Here is a 15,127-nt window from a genome sequence, read left to right on the forward strand (position 1 = left end):
CAAGATCATGGGTTGCGACAATTTGGGCTACCTAGGAGCTATGTGTAAAAATGCAAGCCGTCCTGAACATTTCAGGAGCAAGGAGCCCCTGGGCAGTCTCAGAACACGGGTGCAGACAGTGCTGGCAGCAGCCATAATCTCAGGCTGCAGTAGACGAGCACAGTCCAGAAGACCCCAGTGGTGGTTCTGCAGAGCTGCCTTGCAGTCTGAGGTCATGGGTGTTGGCAGCACCTAGGATCTCAGACTGCGAAATGCAGGCATGGTCAGACTCTAATGGCCTTCTGCTCCCTGAGATCACAGGTGCTGATAGTGCTACCAACCCAGATTCTGGGGCGTGCAGGCTGCTGCCCTTTTTCAGCCAAAGATTGCGGACACATAGATACTTCACAATCTCTAGCTGCAAATGGTGGAGGTGATTAAAAGCCTCAGTACAAGTAGTGCCAAGTTTGAAGGAGTTTGCCCAATCAGAGTATGGTACCATCATCACTAATAATCTATTCCTTCTCTCTGTTTAGACTAAACATTATGACTTGATCTATACTGGATATTAAGAACCCAGTTCAGTGCTAAGTACAGAACAGAGTTTCATTTTTGTTTAGACTTTCATGAACACAAGAGGAACTAAACCATGGTTTGGGAACCTTTGGTACTCTGGATAATGTTGGGCTCCCAATATTTATCAACCCCAGGTAGCATGGCCAATGTTCAGGGATGATGTGAGTTGTAGTCCAGTAGGATCTGGAATGCCACAGGACCATCCACTCTTCTTGATGGTTTACTTTTCTCTCATTTGTTTGCCAATAGGACAAAATGATTCAGATGTACATGTTTATTTCACACACTTGCTTGAAATAGGGCAGAAAATAGCTTTTCATTGCTAACTTCTCTTGATCACTTTATCTGCCCTAAGGCCAGAACTGAACTGAAAGGGTCTACTTTTGTATTCTTTATGTTACTGTTAAAAAACCACCCATCCTTGTATGTGTGTCTCTGTGCTTTCTAGGGCTGCCCCATTCATCACCATGTGCTGCTTTGCACGTTTAAGATCGGGGGACGGGGGACGGGGACGGGACGACAAGAGTGAGATTCCCGTTTATTCCACAGGTTGCAGCAAGAATGCGCAGAACTCACAGTCGCACGTACAGAGGGTGACCTCTCCCAGAATTCTAAGTGTTGACAGTGACGCAGAATCTGGGAGGAAATCAGATTTAATGCTAACTACTAGATTTACATTCTGAACAGTGAAACCAGATTTTATCAGTTTAAAAGAATTCTGCCACATTATATAACCCTGGCTCTAGGCTGCTTTTAATCTTAAAGATAAAAAGGAAATACATCAAAACCAGCTCTTTCATAGCAGGAATTTCATCCCCTTTCGCAGGATAAGAAAACAGTTGCTGACATTTCTGCTATACAGAGTACGTCTTCCAACTGGCGAACTAACACCAGCTTTATGTCCAGCTCCATGCTTTCCAATTCAGGATGTAAGTATTGATCACTCATAAGGAATCTCCATAAGACTGTTCAGGTGACCTCTTTTAGTAGATTGGCAGATATCTCGCCTCCCCCACCCCATTTTTATTATTGGGACAATTGGAGCATTCTTTTTTCATGCACTCAATTTCTTTGTTTAGTTGGTCAGTATTTGGCTAATTAAAGGTCTTGCATAGCTATGATTTATTCTTGATTAGTATTAGTACTAAGCACAACAATCTTATTTTTGTGTGGTCTACAAATAGCATAGATGGCATTGCCTTCTCAGCTGCTGCATCTGCAAGGATTCAAGAGGGAGTCAGTGTAGCAACCTTTACATGGAATTGCACCTCTAGTCTTTCCCCGGTTCCCCAGAATGCCATGCAGTGAGGCAAAACCATCATTTTGTTTTGCAAATGTCGTTTTATTAAGCAGAAATATAGATTCTGTTCACGAGTGCCTGTGGCAATGCCTTTCCCTGTATACAAACACACGAAACCTTTACACAACCATAAGTACAGCCTCTCTTTTCAGAGGTAGCAAATCTTACGAGTGGATACAGAGGACGGAAATACAACATTTGAATGCTGAGCCAGGTCGACCTTTGGTTTGATCCAGCATGGCATTGCTATTACTTTTTATTCCTGAATGGGAAAGAAAGCTTATTGCTAAACGAAGTTGAAAGTCCTGGTCAACAGTATGTGAGAGAGTAAGTGGTACAGTGGTGCCTCGCAAGACGAAAAGAATCCATTCTGTGATTCTCTTCGTCTAGCGGTTTTTTCGTCTTGCGAAGCAAGCTCATTGACGGATTAGCGGATTAGCGCTATTAGCGGCTTTTAGCGGTTTTTAGCGGCTTATCTGCTGATCGGATCAGCTGATAAGCGGATTAGCGGCTTAGAAAAAGGGGGGGAGGGGAAAAAACCAGCAGGAACTCGCAAGACATTGTCGTCTTGCGAAGCAAGCCCATAGGAGATTCGTTTTGCGAAGTACCTCCAAAACGGAAAACTCTTTCGTCTAGCGAGTTTTCCGTCTTGCGAGGCATTCGTCTTGCGGGGCACCACTGTACATGAGCCTGACATTCCTTCAGCCTTTCTCCTGTAGTGCCAAACCATGGTTCAGTGTTGCATGTGAACACAGCCTGTAATTTGTGACTGTTTTATGCTCAAATGTATTCAAAGTTGGAAATTCTCAGCTGAACTTTGATCATCTTTACCCCTGGATGCATATTTGTTATGACTGTTCATAAAAACTTCAGGGTTAAGAATTAACCTTTCTAAAATTGCAATACAGTGCTACCTTGGTTCTCAAACTTAATATGTTCCGGAAGTCTGTTCCAAATCCAAAGCGTTCCAAAACCAAGGCATGCTTTCCCATAGAAGGTAATGCAAAACAGATTAATCCCTTCCAGACTTTTAAAAACAACCGTTAAACCAGCAATTTAACATGAATTTTACTATCTAACATGACCATTGATCCATAAAATTAAAGCAATAATCAATGTACTGTACTATAAAGTAAATAAAATAGTATTGTAGATGATTAAAAATTAAAAAAAAATCTTACCTGCACTGATGATAGTAATTGTTTGGATGGGGGGCTTTTATCCATTTCCGCAGTCACACAATCAATCAATCAATCAATCAGTAGTTGAACTGGGATCTACACAGTCACAAAAACAAATTAACTGAAAAAGCCTCAAAACAAAAAACGCAAAATAAATAGCGAAAACAAAAGCACCAAATCTAAGCTCCAAATATCACCTCAGAACACTACAGTCGGATATGGAGGGTTTGAATTACAATGGGGGGGACGGGACGCAAATTAGCAGTGCAACAGGAAACACAGGGGGACTCAAAACAGAGCATGTTCGGCTTCTGAAAAAAAGTTCGAAAACCAAAACACCTACTTCCATGGGGGGGACATGTTTAATCTGCAGAATTTTTGCTAAAATTCATTGTTCCGTTTTAAATTAAGTTTCTATTGGCAGTGAAATGAAAACCAATTAAATTCCCCTGGTTTTTGTATTTACTTCTTGCCTATCATGGTATGCCAGTTTTTAATCTCTATAGTTACTTGTAGTATACTTTTTTTATTTTCATAACCATCTATTTAAAACGTTATTGTGGGAGCTAGTCTGATTAAACTGTTTTGTAGAAAGGAAGAGGTTTATCTGACAGCATAATTTGGGCAAGAAGGTGCTCATTAGAGACGTACTTCATAAAGCCAACTGTATTATCAGCTGCCACTCAACTAAGTCTTTTTTTAATTAAAAAAAAACTAATCAGCCACTGGCTGCTATCTCACCATTAATCCCAAGAAACTATTTTTATGACCACCATACTTTTCTCCAGTTTTAGATTACAAAATGATTAGCAACTGCAGATGCTTTGCATTAGTGTTGTAAATGTATCCTTTTCCTGTTTGCACAGTTTTTATCCTTTCTGTGTATTGACAAATCTTTTCCCAGAAGCCATTTTATTTCCAAAGCTTGTTGAGCCGGGACCTTCAAAATCTGCAGCCTTTTTTAAAGAAAGACAAGGGCAGCAAGGCTTTCTAGTCTCCTGTTACTGATCACAGTCCTCAGTTAACCTTGGCTTTGCTGATGCACAACACATTTTGTTAGTAGTTCAAAGTACTCTGCATGCATTGGCCATGTTTGGATGTAATGCTAAACCAGAAATGTGGATTGTTAAGCCGTACTGTGCATGATCTGTATACTGGTACCCAACACATTGGTGAGCCAGAAGACAGTCCACAGAGTGGCTGGCTTAGCGTTATGTCCAAACCAAGGATCCTAAACATGACTTCCCTTTGGTTAGCAATCATGGTTTGTGTAGGCAAAACAGCCCTGTGTTCAGACACAACTGCTAAGCCAGCCACACTTGCGAAAAGGAGGGGGGCAGAGCTGACATTGAAATAAGCCTTTGCTAAACCACCTTTCCCCATGTAAACTGACCTGGACTCTGCAATCATCACCTGAGGCCCTTCTCCTGGTACCTATTCAAGACATTTGCAGGGTGCCAGTTACAGATAGGTAGCCGTGTTGGTCTGCCATAGTCAAAATAAAAAAATCCCTTCCAGTAGCACCTTAAAGACCAACTAAGTTAGTTCTTGGTATGAGCTTTCGTGTGCATGCACACTTCTTCAGATACACACGAAAACTCATACCAAGAACTAACTTAGTTGGTCTTTAAGGTGCTACTGGAAGGGATTTTTTTATTTTGACTATGGCAGACCAACACGGCTACCTATCTGTAACTGGAACCATGGAAGGCACCACATTGAGCCTCATGAAATGGAAGTCCATCAACCTCACCAAGAAACTTGCACTGTGTATCTGAAGAAGTGTGCATGCACACGGAAGCTCATACCAAAAACTAACTTAGTTGGTCTTTAAGGTGCTACTGGAAGGGATTTTTTTATTTGCAGGGTGGTAACACTAGAACAGGCCTTTTCTGCAATGGCTTTCCACTTGTGGGAATGCTCTCCCCAGGCACTAGGCAAGAAATGTTCTTCAACCAGGCCTTTGGCTGATTAATATTCTACAGCCTTTTAAATGTGTTTGGGTGGTGGTGGTATTGTTTAGTTTTTGTTTTCGCTATCTATTTTGTGCTTTTATCCTGTATTTTTATCTTGTGAACCGCTCTGAGATCTTCAGATGAAGCGTGGTGTATTACTACTACTACTACTACTACTACTACTACTACTACTATTAACACCAGGAGAGCTTCTTTCTTCTTTCTTTTCAAAGGTTGTGAAAACACCTACAGAAAACTATTTGTTTGAAAAACTGAGCCAGGATAAAAACTTTGGGTGAAATTCAGTCTTGCTCTCTTCTGTTCATTCTGTCTGGTGCAACCATTGTAGCATGACAGATGGGACAATCCTCCATCTCTTTACCTCCTCATCCATTTCTGGAGGTTCTTCAGAGTCGTCGTCCCCCCCCCCCCCCGGAGCCAATTTGAGGTGGCATATGGGAGAGGAGAAGATGGAAAGCCTGTTGGCTCAAGTGCAATTTCTTGTGCAGGGCTTCTACTGACAGGGCTTGTTAGGTGACTCCTGCCATTAGGCTATATCTGACTAAGGAACAGGAAACTTGTGATTCTCCAGATGTTGTAGCACTATAACTCCCATCCTCCCCGACCACTGGCCCTGTTGGTTTGGACTGATGGCAGTTGGAGCCCCAGAACATCTGGAGGATCAACAGGTTTCACACCCCTGGACTACGGTAAGTCATACTCAAGAGCAGACTCAGTGAAATCAGTTGACTTACCGTAAGTTAGGTCCATTGATTTTATTTGATCTACTCTGAGTATGACTTAGTGGGATACAACCCTTAAAGTCCATAATTTTGCATTGCTACTTGAAGCATTGTTTGTTACTACAGCAAACAAAGTTCAAAATGTAACATCAAAAAAAAAAATTGTTAGTCCCCAATTATTTCCTTAAACTCTTTTGTTTTTTTACCACACCACCTACAGGCCAAGGTAACAGATTCCGTAGGTTAATACTGCACCGCATTAAAAGGATTTCCTTTTAATATGCTTTAAGTATATTGCTTTTTGATTTTTATCATGTACCTTCTGGCTCGTGTATTACCAGAAAGGTAAACAGGATTTGCTATTCCATCTGGCCTCTTTACTATTCATAATTCTACTTGCTATCTGCTGGTAATGAAAGCTGTGCTTCATATTAGCAGCTTTTGCTCACAATCCTTTTGAACTACAACTTTCCACTTCGATAACAGGTAGCTCTAAAATTATTTTCTTTGGAAGAATAAAGAAATACAAGAGAAAGAGGAAGGGAGGGAAACCAACGGCACATAAGATTCTGAAGGCAGGGGGAATGTCTCCAGCCCCTCTGCTAGTTTATAAGGTCACTCATAGGGTGGAGAGAGCAGGGCCTCTCCACACACAAACTACTTCCTAGTCTTTTTCCTGTGAGGCTATCTTGAGGTTGTGGTATGTGCCTGAATGCCACTGCCATGTGGGCAGAGCCAGTCACATGATCCCTCCTGCCCTGTAGTCACCCTCCTTTTCAATAGAAGTCATATATTTAATTTTAATGTAGAAAACCCAGAGTCACCATCTACTTATGTTTAGCAGTCAATGGATTGCCTGACAAAACAGAAGTACTGTTTCTGAGGGGACGGGGTAGACAGGTATGGGGAACTCCCTGGTCCTGAATGAAGTAACTGTGCCCCTGAAGGACCAGGTATGCAGCCTGGGAGCCATTTTGGACTCACAGGTGTCCATGGAGGTGCAGGTTAATTCTGTGTCCAGGGTGACTGTCTATAGCTCCATCTGGTGCGCAGGCTGAAACCTTACCTGCCCTCATGCTGTCTAGCCAGAGTGGCATATGCCTTGGTTATCTCCCGCTTGGACTACTGCAATGCACTCTGTGTAGGACTACTGGCCTTCTGGCAGTTCCCTCACCGTAAGAAGTGAGATTACAGGGAACCAGGCAGAAGGCCTTCTTGGTGGTGGCGCCCGCCCTGTGGAACACCCTCCCGTCAGATGTCAAGGAGATAAGTAACTATACAACCTTTAGAAGACTTCTGAAGGCATCCCTGTACAGGGAAGTTTTTTAATGTTTGAGTTTTTTGTATTTTAATATTTTGATGGAAGCTGCCCAGAGTGGCTGGGGCAACCCAGTCAGCTAGGCAGCATATAAATGATAAAATTATTGTTCATTATCATCATCCAAAAATGAAGGGGAAATCTGGGTGCGTCCTATGGGGCGAATGCAGGCTTTCGCTGAAGCCTGGAGAGCGAGAGGGGTCCGTGCGCACCGACCCCTCTCGCTCTCCAGGCTTCAGGAAGCTATCCCAAGTCTTGCAAGCCCGGCGGGATGTCCCGCGGGCTCGCAAGGCTTGCGGGCAGCAGCCTGCACCCAAAAGCTGGGGACAGCGGGGAGGCGCAGCGCCGCCACCCCGCTATTCCCCGACCTGATCTGGAGGCTGGCGGGGGGGGGAAGCAAGCTTGCTTCTCCCCCCCGCCAGCCCCACAAGCTCGGGGGATAGGGGGATGGCGGAGCGCCGCCACCCCGCTATTCCCCAGGCTGGCGGGGGGAGAAGCAAGCCTGCTTCTCCCCCCCGCCAGCCCCACAAGCTCAGGGGATAGGGGGATGGCGAAGCGCCGCCACCCCGCTATTCCCCGACCTGAACTGGACGCTGGCAGGGGGGAGAAGCAAGCTTGCTTCTCCCCCCCCCGCCAGCCCCACAAGCTCGGGGGATAGGGGGATGGCGGAGCGCCGCCACCCCGCTATTCCCTGACCTGATCGGGAGGCTGGCGGGGGGAGAAGCAAGCCTGCTTCTCCCCCCCGCCAGCCCCACAAGCTCGGGGGACAGCGGGGATGGCGAAGCGCCGCCACCCCGCTATTCCCCGACCTGAACTGGAGACTGGGGGCGGGAGAAGGAAGCCTGCTTCTCCCCCCCGCCAGCCCCACAACCTCCAGATCAGGTCGGGGAATAGCGGGATGGCGGCGCTCCACTATCCCCCTATTCCCCGACCTGATCTGGAGGCTGGCGGGGGGAGAAGCAAGCCTGCTTCTCCCCCCGCCAGCCCCACAAGCTCGCGGGATAGCGGGCCAAGCTGTCCCTGAAGGCAGAAGAGGGAGACGGAGCGCTCCATCTCCCTCTTCTAGCTTGGGGATGGTTGCGCAAAGCCTCTGCGGGGCAGCGCAGTGCGCTGCCCCACAGAGGCTTGGGAGGCTGTCCCTGAAGGCAGAAGAGGGAGACGAAGTGCTCCGTCTCCCTCTTCTAGCTTGGGGATGGCTGCGCAAACCTGGGGGGAAATAAAAAAAAATTCCTTGATTTCCCCCCCCCCCAAAAAAAATAGGTGCGTCCTATGGGCCGGTGCGTCCTATAGGGCGAAAAATACGGTAGATAAATAAGGTAGGTGTAATGAATGAGGAATCCATGCTGACAGCCATAAGTACAGTCTCCCCTTTCAGAGGTAGTAAATCTGACCGTTGCTCATACTTTTTATTATGCAATGGGGGGGGGGGGGACTTCAATTTTTCCCATCTGCAAAGTGAGAGTTCCCAAATCTCTCGATGCACTAGAGATCTTACATGTGACCAGGTCAATCTATTATACCAGTTCTGCATTCTTCCTTTTGATTTTACCACAGTCCCATCACCTCTGTCATTATTTCCACTAAGACAAGTTTGTGCAGTGGTACCTCAGATGTTGAACGTATTCTGTTCCGGAAGACCGTTCAACTTCTGAAACATTCGAAAACTGAGACACAATGGGCGGTCTGCAAAGTCAACGGAGAAAATTGAAAAAAATTCAGCAGAAGCCATTCGACTTCTGAGGCACGTTCGAAAACAGAAGCATTTATTTCTGGGTTTTGAGCATTTGAAAACTGAAACATTCGGCTTCTGAGATGCTCGACAACCAAGGTACCACTGTACTTGAAGTAGTATTGAACAGTCTCTTTAGTGGACACCCTTTTCAATGTTATTTTTCTTACCTGGCTGCTAAGACTTCACAGATTGTCAAGGCAACAGCCATAAAAATCCATGGCTCATCCACATATACAATTTAAGCAGAGATACAGCTGACTGGTTCATTACATATGTGGGAGATAAGCTTTCAGTATTTTACAGATCAGTCTAAACAATAAAAGCAAGATGAGAGAAACATCCCTATGCAGTGTATTTTATAGGATATAGTTTATTTCTGTAAATGCCCCCCCCCCGGGTTTCTTCTTCTTCCAGACCTTGGCCCAGGGCTCAGACATCTTAACTAGATTCTCATTTGATTAAAAAAAAAAGGTGGCTGCAAGGTCACCTTGGCTTTTGCATTCTTCATTGCTGCTTGACAAAATGATAGCATCATATAAGTTCATGACCGTGCCTCCGAGCTCTGGCAATCAGTATGACATTGCTCTTGTTTTTATTACATTGTTTATCTACATGTTACTCTGAGACAGCCAACACCATTGCAGTAGGTCCTATTTAATTGGATAATAAGGATTCCAAAATACAGTTTAACATCTCTCTCAAAGTGACAGCAAATGAAAATTTGAGAATTGGTGGAAGTTTTACCAGTATCTCTGAATTAGCATTTCTTTCTACTTTCATCAACCTGAGTTTTGAATGGGAAAGAAGGATCCTAGGAAATCCATTGCGACTATGTTTAGCAACATTTCGTAGAATCACAGAATTGTAGAGTTGGAAGAGTCCCTGAGGATCATCTAGTCCAACCGACTGCAATACTGGAATAGGCAGCTGTCCCATATGGGGATCAGGCTTTTGCAACCTTGGCATTATCAGCACCACGCTCTAGCCCAGAGCTTTCCAAACTTTTCGTGTTGGTGACACACTTTTTTAGACTTGCATCATTTCGTGACACAGTAATGTCACGTTTTAGTAGCAAACTGGAGGTTAAGATAACCCCTTTCCAGCCCCAGGAGAAGAGTGGGGAGCATTCACGTGACACACCTACACACTGCAGTCGACATACTAATATGTTGCAACACACAGTTTGAAAAGCTCTGCTCTAGCCAGCTGAGCTATCCAGGAAAAACTTTGTTTCCTATTCAGTCAGAACACAACAGTGCTTTTTGCAACTCTTGACAGTTCCAAGCCCAGTTGGTCTTCAAGAATTAGTTCTTTCATACCTTACATAGCATTATGTGTGGCTTGTCCACTGTGTGTTTTCCCAGTTAACGTGATAAGAAATGAACAGGTAATACATGTCTGTGAACATGTGGCAAGATTAGCACCGAAAAGCAGCTCACCTATGAAGAAAAAAGTCAAGTAAAGGGGTGTCTATATAAGGATAGAGGAGTATAAAATTATGCTTAGTGTGGAGAAGGTAAATAGACAGAAGAGATTTCCCCCTCTCTCATGTGTAATACTGGGTCCATCCAGTGAAAGTGAATGGGAAGAGATTCCAGATAGATGAAAGGAAGTACCGTATTTTTTGCTCTATAACACTCACCAGACCACAAGACGCACCTAGTTTTTGGAGGAGGAAAACAAGAAAAAAAATATATTCTGAATCTCAGAAGCCAGAACAGCAAGAGGGATCGCTGCGCAGTGAAAGCAGCCATCGCTCTTGCTGTTCTGGCTTCTGGGATAGCTGTGCAGCCTGCATTCGCCCCATAAGATGCACACACATTTTCCCTTACTTTTTAGGAGGGAAAAGGTGAATCTTATAGAGCAAAAAATACGGTACTTCTTCCCACAGTTCATAGTTAGTCTGTAGAATTCTACAAGACGTAGCGATGCCCGCCCAGCTGGGCGGCTTTAAAAGAAGATTAGGCACACTCATCAGTGGCTACATTCTGCTTCCACTGTCAGAGATATGATGCTTCTCAACACCAGCCGCTGGGAATCACAAGTGAGGAGAATGCTCTTGTACTCAGGCCCTCCTTCTAGGCTTCCCACAGGCATCTGGTTGACCGTTGTGAGAATAGGATGCTGGTTGAGATGGGCCTTTGGTCTGATCCAGCAGGGCTCTTAGCTCCTTGGGTCCCATCTGCCACATGCTGAAGCGACTTACCTGAAACGCATTGCGTGAATTTTCCAGGAGACACATGGTTGACAAGTAGAAAACTTTTTTGGCTCATGGAGGGTGAATTGGATCTTATTCTCCCTTTCTGCAATAGATCAAATTGCATTTATATAGCTGGTCTCCCTCCCCACACCCTGGCACTGAGCAGTTGATTTCCAATACCCAATCACAGCTGAAGTGGGATTCCAGCTCCTCAGGAGCAATTATCCGTCAATCTGTAGCAATTTACGCCTCATTAGGAAAGCCCAAATTAAGCCTCCTTACACGTTGTCCTACCTATATCCCATAGGAATATGAAGACCCATGCCCTATAGCTGTTCTCACTTGAGGAGAGGGAGCAGGGAGCTAGAATCACTTGGAGAGAAAAAATCAGTGAATCTGTGTGAACTAGGTGAAAACCTTCAAGAGGCTGGGCTATAGGCAGCAATCTAGTGAAGGTCGATAGCTGGGAACTGGGAGCCAGGACTGGAAGAGGAATCAGTCTCAGAGGGCAGGCCAGAAAACAGAAGTGGAAAGCAAGCCAAGAGTCGGAACCAAAGAGCAAGACCAGAAATGCAAGACATACTAGCTCAGGTAGATGTTGTTGCTCAAGCAAGTCTCAGCCACAGAGAGAAGTACTTTCTATACCTTCCTGACCAGGAAGAGCCAGCTTGGATGTGGGAAGCCAGGCCAGATCTGGAAGGTTCTTCCTTGGGAGGCTACAGTTATGGGGCTCGCCACATGGGACAGCAGTCAGCAGTTACTGACAACCAATACTGGTCAGTACTACCTTGCATGTGGCTGGGCTTGCATAGCTGCAGACAAGCCAATGTGATTCCTGGTAGGACATTTTGCAGAATGTTTCCTGTGCCAGTGACCCTTTGAAGCAGCCAAGGTGGTCTAAGCCTGAAGCACTCACGTTTTCCACAGACACAGCAACACGAGTCCCCGGAAAGCTTGATGTTATAGTTAAAACTAGTGAATGTCACCACAGTTAGGGACTCTTCTTAGCTTCTCCTTGGCTCAGGCTACACCCAAGGGTAAATCATTTTGTGAAAACTGTAACTTGGCTCACTGACTCTTAACATTTAAGGAGCTTCTCTGAACCACTGCTTTCCTGTGACGAGCCTTGTTCTCCAGAGCAGGAAGCAATGGCAGGAAGATGTCATTTCTTTGAGGTGCTGGTGGTAGCAGTGCCTTCATTTCTGTGTCCTTTCATCTCCCCACCCCCACCCCAGGCCACAGTCTAAAGGGCACAGAGCAGTCTAAGCAGTCACTCAGCAACACAGCCAGTTCTCCACCCATACAATGACCACACTCCTCTGCCTTGCTTCTGCTGGGAGCAATCTAGATGCCTCTCAAACATTCTTGCTGGACATGATGACACAAGCAGGCTCACATAGATACACAAATCTGCTTAAGAGGTCTACATTTAATCCTTCAACTAAGCCAGGCCTGTACTGCTGGCTCATTAAAAATCAAATTTAAGATTTGAGTTTGCCATTAATTCTGTAGGGAGAGGATTGCATTCCAAATTGCAATATCAGTTGCTTTGTCTCCAAAGTTCTCACGTGCGGAAGTCTGCTCACAGGATGATATTGCTAGTAGTAGAAGGTGTGGAGGCGATCCCTTATTTTCACTGCAGCCCCCATGCAGAAATCTGCTTTGAAAGGTTGGGGAATCCTCCAGAACAGCATGGGAAGTGATGATGGATGTCAGCAAAAGTGGAAGCCTTGACAGGATTGGAGTGCCTTCCTTGTGTGGAAGGAGCCCTTCCGTTTGTGGAAGAGCAACTATCTAAAAGAGAGACAAACCATTATCTCTTAGAGAAAAAGCATTAAATCACCTGTTTTCCATCTTTGGTTCACCTGATGCCGGTAAACAATCTAACCACTGTATTTTGCACCAACCGAAGCTTTCAAACAGTTTTCTGAGACAGTCTTACCTACAGTGTACTGAATCTTTCCAAATGGAGTGTTACCACTCTATGGGTATCTGGACAGGCCCTCTCTGTTTAGAACAGGCTGTTTTTTCCCCTAGGCCCCCCCCCCGCCATGTTGAGTCTTTCAGCGAATAGGTGATTGCTTTCCCCCTCTCCTTTCTTCTGCAGCACTTACCAAAAGTACATTTCCTTCAGATTCAAATGCAACTAAGAAAGGTGCTATCAGCATGACGGTCAATGGAACAAAACTGCGAACACAAGAAGAGAGGTACTAAAGCAACTTCGGAATGTGCAGATGCACTGTTGGAAACTCAGCTCTGCGGCACTTTTTTCCAGTTCTGACTGCAGCTGTATTTACCAAAGCAGTGCAGATTCCGTGGTCCAACAGATGCCAAATAGTGACTGAGAACAACGTCTCGATTGTGGGTCTAAAATGAAGCAAGTGAAACCTGAATGTAAAATGCCAAAGAATCTTGTGGTTTGAAGTGCTGTCCCCATTGCTTTGTTTCAGTCTATCCCAAACCAGCCACCTTTGCCTTTTCGTGAGTTTTGTTACATACCTTAATATGTTTTAAGTTCAAAGATGCGATGGATTTTTGGTTGAACAATATATAGATAAAACATAAACACAATCAGGTAATGGTTAATAGAAATTGCTTGGTGTGTAAATAAGATGTTTTATAACATAATTTAGAGCTGTACAGGCATAATAGCATTTTACAACAAAGGTGCATCAATTGATGCATTATGCAATGATTACATTATTGTGCTTAATAATAGAAATCATTTATATCTGAAACAATGACCTGAATTTCCTCCACTTTGAGGAGAATTAAGATTACATGCTGCATTTCATTCTGTTTGGGACTACTATGTTTGTTGATCCAAGCTCAAGGGAGAGCGCAGCCTAACCTAAATTTCCCCAGAACTGGAGGAAATTCAGTTAACCACTTGTTATGAACCACTTCTGTAATTAAGCATAATAATAATTTTGTTTCCTAAACCTAAAATCTCCAATAATGTAATGAAATATTTTATATCCGACATGGCAGAAGAGAACCAGAGTCACAATATCTAATTTTGTGCTACAAATGTACAATGTCTGGAATTGAATAAACAGGTTGGCAGAGGAGGTTGGTTTATATGAGTACCCAACCTTCTTTTTTTTTCTTCTTTTAATAAAAAGCAATTCCTAATAGTCACATCCTTCCCAATACCTCTTTATTAAGTTTTTTTGAAATGTCACCTTAACTCTGAAAATTACAGTGTACAATAATTTAGCCATATATTGTGGTCTCTATTGATGAAATCAGATATTCCCTTTCTTGATGTTTCTAATAAAACTTCCCCTTCCCCTTTACCTGCCTCTGTGATTCTTGGTTTATTGCCCATATCTTGGTTCTGATCTGTGAAATGCACTTGGTTTTAATGTTCAAGTCTGAGTCCTTGTAAAAGTGCCTTGAGAGTCAGCACAGTAGCCTAGCGAGAGATTGTTCTAAAGATATGGACTGTATTACAGTTGTCTCACTAATGCCAGTGTTTTCTTTAGATAAGCAGCCCACTGTTCAAGGACTTGGTTACATTACTAGCAATGATGCCAGCTTTCATTAGTGGCAATTTCTGGGTTGTTGTGTGTCAAACCAGGAGTATTACTTTTAAACTTCGCAGTATGTGGATGGTTATAATGCATGGATGTATACCTGCTGTGGGTTAAACCACAGAGCCTAGGATTTGCTGATCAGAAGGTTGGCGGTTCGAATCCCCGCGACGGGGTGAGCTCCCGTTGTTCGGTCCCAGCTCCTGCCCACCTAGCAGTTCGAAAGCACGCCAGTTCAAGTAGATAAATAGGTACCGCTCCGGCAGGAAGGTAAACGGTGTTTCCGTGCACTGCTCTGGTTCTCCAGAAGCGGCTTAGTCATGCTGGCCACATGACCCGGAAGCTGTACGCCGGCTCCCTTGGCCAATAAAGCGAGATGAGCACCGCAACCCCAGAGTTGGTAACGACTGGACCTAATGGTCAGGGGCCCCTTTACCTTATACCTGCTGTCATGAAAAGAGGCTCTTGCAATGACCTGTATCTCTAGGTCATAGAATTGTAGAACTCAAAGGGACCACCAGTGTCATCTAGTCCAACCCCCTGCAATGCGTGTTGCGGGGGTGGGTGGGGGGGCGGCTGTAGCTCAGTAGGGCTTTGCATTCCGAAG

The 15,127-nt window shown here is 44.6% G+C and overlaps 1 protein-coding gene across 7 annotated transcripts in view; it reads left to right on the top strand.

Moving 5' to 3' along the window:
* The window catches only part of CEP128 (centrosomal protein 128), a 185,055-nt gene extending 170,772 nt beyond the window's left edge, over nt 1-14,283 (top strand). For 5 of the 7 annotated variants that reach the window (XM_083501440.1, XM_083501443.1, XM_083501444.1 and 2 more), the window contains 2 exons: nt 1,382-1,484; nt 13,092-14,283. In XM_083501440.1, the coding sequence (XP_083357566.1) occupies nt 1,382-1,484; nt 13,092-13,198 (210 nt within the window). In that variant the 3' untranslated portion in view covers nt 13,199-14,283. Of the gene's footprint in view, nt 1-1,381; nt 1,485-5,224; nt 5,293-13,091 lie in introns of those variants that run through there. The other 2 variants (XM_083501442.1, XM_083501441.1) reach the window with 2 other exon arrangements.
* The last annotated feature ends 844 nt before the right edge of the window (nt 14,284-15,127 follow it).

The sequence above is a fragment of the Podarcis liolepis genome (genome assembly GCF_965112155.1).
Source record: "Podarcis liolepis genome assembly, chromosome: 1".
NCBI classification, from domain to species: domain Eukaryota; kingdom Metazoa; phylum Chordata; class Lepidosauria; order Squamata; family Lacertidae; genus Podarcis; species Podarcis liolepis.